The sequence below is a fragment of the Rosa chinensis genome, chromosome 6, assembly GCF_002994745.2.
Source record: "Rosa chinensis cultivar Old Blush chromosome 6, RchiOBHm-V2, whole genome shotgun sequence".
Taxonomy (NCBI): domain Eukaryota; kingdom Viridiplantae; phylum Streptophyta; class Magnoliopsida; order Rosales; family Rosaceae; genus Rosa; species Rosa chinensis.
This window is the reverse complement of record NC_037093.1, coordinates 21,790,090-21,798,801: the sequence shown is the minus strand read 5'-3', so window position 1 is coordinate 21,798,801 and position 8,712 is coordinate 21,790,090. Positions and strand designations below refer to the sequence as shown.

The window sequence follows — 8,712 nt, the reverse complement described above, 5'->3', positions numbered from 1 at the left end:
TAAAGAGGCAAAATCTTAAGAAAATGTTCGTAAATTTGCAAAAATGATGCTCCCTTGATCAATTTTCGGTTTTGAAATCAAAGAATCTGGCTTAAGGCTCGAAACAAGAATCTTTCAAAGTTCAACTCGTATGGATGTAGAATTTTTGGTCGACGGTTCTATTAGACGTAGGTTCACACAAACTAAATGTAATGATATTCTCTTTACTTGAATCATGTGGTTGTCGAACAAGTATTAGGTTTTACCAGATGACCTTTAAACAACTTTTCTTTCTAGTTAAAACTAAAACCTGAAGCTCTGTTGTTAGTGAGAGTTAGAAGGAAAAAATAAAAAACTAGGAGATATTCTTTCAACCCTAGCAACTTTTCTCTCAAAACCCCAGCAACATTTGTCTACGACTTTTGCCGATATTCCTCTCTTTCAGTTACTCCAATCCTCAATGGCTTCCATTGATGCTGTCACTGCTAGCTTTGCTGCCTCTCTAGCACTTGCTGAAAGGGGTAATGCCCCGGATCTGGGGAAGATTGGAGGATGACCTGTGTACAGGTCCTCTTAGTCTTTTCTTCTCGGGAAACTGCTAACCCGTAGGCCCGTTGATTTTGTTGCTTTAAAATAACACTTTCTCCCGACTTGGATGGCGGAAAAGAATTTCAGGGTACAGGAATAGGCTGACAACCTCTTCTTGTTTTCTTTTGAATCGGTCTGGGATCAGAATAAGGTTCTTAGGGGTGGAGTTTGGTATTTTGATCGGGCTCCGGTTTGTCTAGAGGAGTATGACGACATTCTCCCTATTGCTAAGGTTCCCATGAAGCATGTCAGGATCTGGGTCAGGGTTTCTGGCATTCCTCCTCTCTATGAAGAACCTGACAACTTCATACTCATCAGAAATTTGTTGGGTGGATATATAAACTATGACTAGAAGGAGTTTCGGAAAGAAATCATTTGCATTCTTTTCTCTCATCACATCTCCAAACCAGTTCTTCTTAAGCATTAGATCTCTCTGGCTACAGGAGTTGAGCCTCTGTTGAAGTTTCAATTTGAACATGGGCAGATGTTCTCAATGTGGACTTATTACTCACTCCGGGCTAAGTGTGAGGAACCCAATGCTACTATATCTGCTTCTAGGATTATGAATTTTGGCCGCTCCTCTATCTCAGGAGGTTCCTTCTCCTTCTCGGTTCAATCTGGCCGAGAATTACCCAAAACATTTTCTTCCTTGCTGAAAAAGAAGAGGCCTGTCATTCAACGAATGGATCGTTTGACCTTTGATCTTGGTTCAACTGAGGATACCATGCAAAACATGGCAGAGCTTGAGATAATGGTACAGGAGCCAGTGCTGCAGGTTGCGATCACCAAGCCAACCTCAGAGGTGCATGCCATCTGGTTCGAGGACAAAGGAGGCGTCTGCTGACCCTAAGATCTCCAAGCAAACCTTGCCGGAAGGATGCATTCCTTCTCCAAAGAAGTTCAAAACTATTCTGGGTTGTAAGCTTCTTACTCTTCATGCTGATGCACTTAGTTTGGTTGAAGATGATGATGAGGCTGCGCTTGTGACTCTAAAGAATGAAGTGGGAAGACCACTTGGAAGCAAGAATAAGAACCCTCGCTCTCATAAGAAGGTAGCTGCGAATGACTCCATTACGTCTCACCTATCCTTGTGCTACTACTACTCAGGAGGTTGGCCCTAAAGATAAGGGCAAGGGGAAGCTTTAAGTATCGTGCTTCTCTGCCTAGCATTTGAATTAGGGTCTTCTGCTATTTAAGTTTGGTTTCTCTAGTTGTACACCAATTGAGGTCTTTAAGCGATTAGAGTTGCTATGGCAAGGATTTAGGTAGTTTGGATTTTGTTTCATTATGGCAATAATTGTGCTTTTTTGTTTACAATGAGGGTTATTTGTCATTTACTTGGCAGCTTGTGCCATCTAGAACTTTTGGTGTGAGACAGTTTACGATGTACATGCCTTCTGACCATGGATAGATATTGAAATTATCTATTATTCAAAAGCTTTTCGTTCTAGTTCGTTTTATGAGAGAATTTCACAAATGGTTACTCAACTATGACTCATTCGATACTTTGATCACTGAAATTTCAAATATATCACTTTGGTCACTCAACTATTACTCTGTCAATCACATTAGTCACCAAAAAGACATTTTGTCTCACTTTAATCACTTCTCCCAATAATTCTAATTCAGACTTCTCAATTTTTCACAATCAATTGGACGAAAATATCCTTAATATTGTGGCAAATAAAGGTTTTTTTAATGAAAAAAATTAATGAGTGACTAAACTGAATAACATAGTTAAAGTTGAGTGACCAAAGTGATATATTTAAAAAGTGAATGATCAAAGTGTCGAACAAATGAAAATTGAGTGATCACTTGTGATATTCTCCCTCTAATATATACTAACAGATGACTTCCTCGCCTTTTTTTTTATTGAGATTTAAAAAATAAACTACATCATTGCATGCCTTCATTTTATCATTTTTGTAGCACAGATTTTCAATACTTATACCTTCTCGTAAACCGGTTTCAGAAATAGACCACAACTGATATATGAAGATACTAGATACGAGTAGAATACAGACAGACTGACACTCACAGCCTGGAGATGTTTTGTGTTCATTCATAATTTGATGACTTCACCCATTACTGCAAGTTTGCAACTCCCATGAGGAGATTTGGTACCTCATGCTCTGACTTATCGACTTTAGTTGCTTCTTAAGTACTTCCTAGCTTAATTATGAGTTCATTCTGATTCTTGGTCTTACTCTGCCTTGGATGTAATCATTTTACTGCAAGAACCAATTCATACGGTGAATTCTACTGCTTGCAGTTTCTCTGTGGTCCAAAAGGTACAATGAACTGCATAGCAAAAGTGGTCTTTTCCAACCCCATTGAATTTTCCAGCCTAATAAGGCAAAATATCTATACAATAATGCAAGTTAAGGTACATCTCCTCAGCAAAAACTAATTGGCCATGAAAGCTCCATATAACCAGTTCTGATTCAGAATTAAGTTATTGAGTTGCAGATATATCAACAAGGAGGGAGAGACGTGGAATTGATCGATGGTTAGGTGATCCAGGGAGATCAATCACTATCTCATGCCTAAACTCGTGAAAAGTTGCATCTCAATGTGATGATGTATTTTTGAAGAACCAATCTTCTTTAATTTTAACTTGGTTAAAATTGATTTTTAAGTTTAAAATGACGTAATTTTAGACTTACGCACAATATCCATAGATAAAACATAATGAGTTGAATCATTGATTCATAAAATGATTAAGTCTCCATCAACTAGTGGAGCTTCTCATCCAACTTGTCAACCTTAAGAGATAAACTACAAGGGAAAAATATGCATTTTCCAAAGGAAATAACAGACTAGCATATATACATTGTACCACACATGTTTAATTCTATAATGGGAAGAAATGAATTTCTTGATTTGCAATATGTCAAACATGTTACACAAGCCGATAATAAATTTCCATGATAATTTGGAAAGAGTTTTGAGTCAAACAGAAAGCACTGATGTTGTTGTTTTAAGATTCAATCATTCAACACAAGCTAAAGAAACTTGACAAAAAAAAAAAAAAAAACACAAGCTAAAGAAAGAGAAGTTGAAGAGAACTACATTATTATAACAAATACAGCTACATTAGCTATTATAATAGCCCCCATATTTTACAAACCAAGAACACAATACCACAAACTCATTGTTTTTTGCACATTAAATTATTCCTTAGCACCATCTAATTAACAGTGAGATTCCTCCCACCTTAGACTAATTAAGCTGAAATCAAAAGTACACCTCTCTGGCTCTCTCTCTCTGTCCCTCTTTCTTAATCCAGAGTGCAAAGAATTAATCCCCTCGAGATCAGTACTGAAACATCTCTGCAGAAGCCATGATGGGATGGTTCAGATATGAAAGATTCAGAGGGTTGAAGAAGCAATCAGCACTAGGCTCAGTGAAGTTGTTGTTGCTTGAATCCTCAACAAAACCACCATGGTTTGCATTCAAGAAAGCGATGATCTCATTCAGAGACTGCAGCCTGTTGCTGAGCTCAGACACTTGGGCTCTGAGCACAGAGTTCTCAGCCTCAATGTTCATGTAATGCTGGCTTGTGATGTTGAGGCTGCTGATGATCTGGTGGTTCTCCTTCCTCAGCTGAGCCATCTGCACCGTCAGATCATCCAAGTGCTTCTGTTTCCTCATCCTAGACCTTCTTGCAGATTCACGATTCGACAACATTCTCTTTCTTTTTCTCTGATCCATCAGAGCCTGCAAGTCTTCTTCAGAGCCAGAGTTTTGAATCATGGAGGAAACAGAGGATGTTCCACTAGAAGAAGCCATTGGAAACCCAGAAACTTTTTTGCAGATTTCGACAGTAATTAAGAGTAACTCAGACAGATAATTAGGTAAAAACAGTACCCAGATGCAGCATAAACTTAAATATTGCAGATAAAATAGTAAATAACAGCTATAATATAGGTTGTTTGGGGCCTATTATCAGAATTTGGGACCTATGAAACGTAGTAAAGCCAGTAGAGGAAGACAACTGAGAATGACTGAACTAAATGGGTCCTGCGCCTATATGTGGAAGATATCATACACTCGGATAGAAGGAGTTCACTCAGAGTTGGAGACATGAATCTCAAACATCAAGAACAAGAGGTTAAGCATCAAGATAAATTTCTTGAAAACCTAAACAACAAGCCCTGAGAAAGTCTGTGAACTGGGTGTTTGAAAAGGCTCAAAAAACCCAAACCAGTATAATAAAGTCTGGACCTTTCTGAGATTTGAGGTCAAGAAAATGGGATCTTGACAGAAAAAAAAAAAACAAACCCAAGAACGGCAGGATTTCAAGATGATCTTGAACCAAGAAACCAGAAGGAACACAAGATCTAAAAGCAAAAACAAGAGCAAGGAAGCTACAGGTTAAAGCTGGAGCCTTGAGGAAACAACTATGGACCAAAGGGAGAAGAGGGCTTTGAGACGCTTTGAGAAGGGAATTTATAGAGAAAAAGGAGATCAAATAGTGATCATAAACAGAAATATTAAAATTGGGGAGAAATGAGAAAAACAAAGAGACGAAAAAGACTTTGGAATCAAATGGTATAGAATAGTGGCGAGACATGTGAGGTGAGGAAGAGAGGACCTCACTCCACAGCCGTCCAGATCCAGCTGGGAACCAACAATCTCATGTTTTTTTTTGTTTTATAGTGATGGGTAGGGAGGAACTGAGGAAGTACAAAGGGCATTATGTCATCGGGAAAAAAGTACAAAAGGGCATTATGGGAACCAAAAACCTTATATTACAAACAATTCTTTTACCTAAATAAAGGATTTGTTTTTACGGTAAGTCACTCGCGGGCGTCAAAAGTCTGAATCATTGGTCATTATGATCATGGAGGAAAAGATCTTGGGTAGGGAATAGTGTCACGTTAACGAGTCTGTCGACATTAGATGTGAAAAGATAAGAAATTATGAATTAATAGTCAATTTGCTACACTAGTTTTTAGATTGGTGTCAATTTGCTACACTCTGTGTTTTATTTCAGTCAATTTGCTACTCAAGATTTTCGTGATTAGCTATTTGCTTTGCTACACTAGTTTTTAGATTGGTGTCAATTTGCTACACTCTGTGTTTTATTTCAGTCAATTTGCTACTCAAGATTTTCGTGATTAGCTATTTGCTTTGCTACACTAGTTTTTAGATTGGTGTCAATTTGCTACTCTGTGTTTTATTTCAGTCAATTTGCTACTCAAGATTTTCGTGATTAGCTATTTGCTATCTTATGTTTTTTTAAAAAAAATTAGTCAATTTGCTATATTTTCGTCATATTATTTTGTCCATTTCTTCATCTAAACACTGATTAATTTTGAAAATGTAGGAAAGTAAATTGTTTAATCTTGAAAGTTTATAGCAGCAAATTTGATGAAAGGGTAGTAAATTGGCTAAAATAAAACTTGAGATAGAAAATTGATTACGTAATAGGTTTAGAGTTACTCTAAAATAAAACTTATACAAAGTGTTTAGAGTTACACATTACGTAATAGGTTTTTCTATACAGTCTTTCACATTAGCATAAAATTATTGCCACTTCTTCTTCTTCTTTTTTTTAAAAAAAAAATTGTTTTACATGATATTTTATATATCATTTGATGAATAAGTTTTTTTTTCTTTAGAAAATTGATCCCTTGACAAGGGGAGAGGATCCTCCCCTGAGCTAATGGTTTATAATTCAGATCTAATGGTTTATAATTCTTCTTTTTCACTTTCCCCTCTCTTTTCCTTCATAGCTACTTAACTTTTGTCCCCTTGTTATCTTCCCCTCCCTCCCTCCCTTTCTCTCTCTCGTTTTTTTCCTTTAGCTGATATCAAACTGATCCCAGGTTAAGAACCAATTTTGGGCAACAAATCTTTCTTTGAAATTGTCAAATTAGAACATGGGTTAATTACACATAAGTGCATATTTGAATGTTCTTTTAGTCATAAAGTCACCAACTAATTTTTTTTCCTTATAAGGCCACTAGATTAAAAAGTGTGTTATATTTTGAATATAAAAATCAACATATTTACATAAATGCCACTAGAGTAAAAAGTCAACAATCATTCTCTCTCTCCTCTCCGGCAAGGTCTCCGGTCAACTTCGGCAGGTCTCCTGTTAACTTCTGACGAACTCCGGCGACCACAAAAGTTACTGTCACTAACACGAAAAGCTATTATGACTAGCAACAAAAGCTACTTTGTTGAGAATTCCGGCAACCTCCGGCGAGATCACAAAAACTATTATCACTAGCAATAAAAGCTACTGTCATTAGCAACAAAAGCTATGCTGATGAGATTTCCGGTCAGGTCACAAAAGCTATTGTCACCAACCACAAAAGCTACGTTGGTGAGATTTTCAGCGAAGTCACAAAAACTACTGTCACCGGCAACAAAAAATACTGTCACTAACAAAAGCTACGCTCTCCAAAACCAAAAACTACTGTCACCAATAACAAAAGCTACTGTCACCAATATCAAAAGCTACTCTCACCAACAACAAACATTACTGTCACCAACACCAGAAAAGCACAAAAGCTGGTGAGATTTCCGGCGAAGTCACTAAAGATACTGTCAGCGGCAACAAAAAATACTGTCACTAACAAAAGCTACGCTCTCCAAAACCAAAAGCTACTATCCCTACCAACAACTGTCACCAATATCAAAAGCTACTCTCACCAACAACAAACATTGCTGTCACCAATACGAGTAACAAAAGCTACTCTCACCATCATCAAAAGTAACTCTCAATAACGCCAAACGCAATAAACAAGAAGAACAAAACCTACTCCCAGAGACTGAGAAAACTATTCTCAAAGACTAACAAAGCTATGGAAATGTAAATGATACAACTAAAATAAAAAGCTATTGCAATCGAAAAAATAAAACAAATTCAATAAAAAGTATACATGGTCCATCAATGATATAATTATGTAAAAAGTTATTTTCATAGTTGTAAAACACCACTACCATAATTGTGAAAATCTATTACAATAGTTGTAGAAAGCTACTGCCAATGTTGTAATGCTAATGCTACTGTCATATTTAGATAACCATCATTGATGTTTCTTATTGTCAAGCTCTACCACAGTACTCTAACATAGGTACGCCTATTGTGAATAGAAGAAGTTGCAGTATCAACATCCATGTCATACTCATCGTCCTGCATAACCAATGTTTCACATTCACAGACCTCCAAACATAAACTGAACACTGAAACACAGCTTCAATTCCGAAATCACTAATCGAAAATCACCTTCGGAAGATAGGAGGACAACCTATCTTCTTTGCAATATAATTGTGTAGCTTGGCGTGAGTATCAGATCCCGGCGAAAAAGCAAAACTGAGAAACGAGAGCACAAAAATACTCAGCTTCCGCCTCTTCGCCATTGTCAGCCTAACTGTGTGGACAACTCACCGGACCGCCTTGGTGTACGCAGCGGTCTCAAGGAGTGAAGCAATCTCCTTCAAATCTATCAAAATTACACAAAAAAAACTGGTACAGATTCAAAATCCAAACTCAAATCCAACAAATCTGAAACAAACAGAAACGCCCAATTCACAAAGCACCACCTAACTTAGTCAAACTCCAAACCAATGCGGAAAACTTAGGGTTTTAATCGGCTAGAACTTACGGTGGAGAGTTGTGGGAGTAGTAGAAGAGACTGAATTGGAAGGGGTCGGGACTAACCATGTCATGGATGTTGAAACGAATTTCATGGTATAGATCAAAGAGTGAAGAAGTTTAATTGTACGAGATCGATTACTGATCTAACCGAGTTGAGAGAATTACACGCTTGGTGGTGGAGGGATCTCCGCAGATGACCCCGACTCTCAGAACTTTATAATTGTCCTTCTCCTTCTCCTCTCCCTCGATCTCCATCCTCCACCACCGCAGCGGCGTGGAACTCTGACGCCACGCCACCAATCGAAGAAGCTTGACTTATAAGGCTCAGATTCACAACTGAATGCGACCGAGGTCATTAGGAAATGATCGGCGAGGAGAAATAAGGATTCAGTGAGGTGGAGTGGTAAAGAGCATCGCCAAATTTAAGTTATCGTTCCAAATCGGTGACGCCTGAGAGAGCCGAGCGACAACGGAGACGAGAGGCGCGAAGCGAGAGGGAGAAAGCATTCTCACAGGAAACTGAGAAAATC

General features: G+C 37.9%; 1 protein-coding gene across 1 annotated transcript; it reads right to left on the bottom strand.

Annotated features, from left to right (window-relative positions):
- Positions 1–3,621: 3,621 nt before the first annotated feature.
- On the bottom strand, positions 3,622–5,180 carry LOC112172450 (bZIP transcription factor 44). The gene has a single exon (XM_024309797.2). The coding sequence runs from the start codon at positions 4,357–4,359 to the stop codon at positions 3,883–3,885; it is 477 nt and encodes a 158-aa protein (XP_024165565.1). The 5' UTR covers positions 4,360–5,180; the 3' UTR covers positions 3,622–3,882.
- Positions 5,181–8,712: the final 3,532 nt, after the last annotated feature.

Coding starts and splice junctions, on each gene's coding strand:
- LOC112172450 (XM_024309797.2), bottom strand. CDS start 4,359: ATGGCTTCTTCTAGTGGAACATCCTCTGTTTCCTCCATGATTCAAAAC.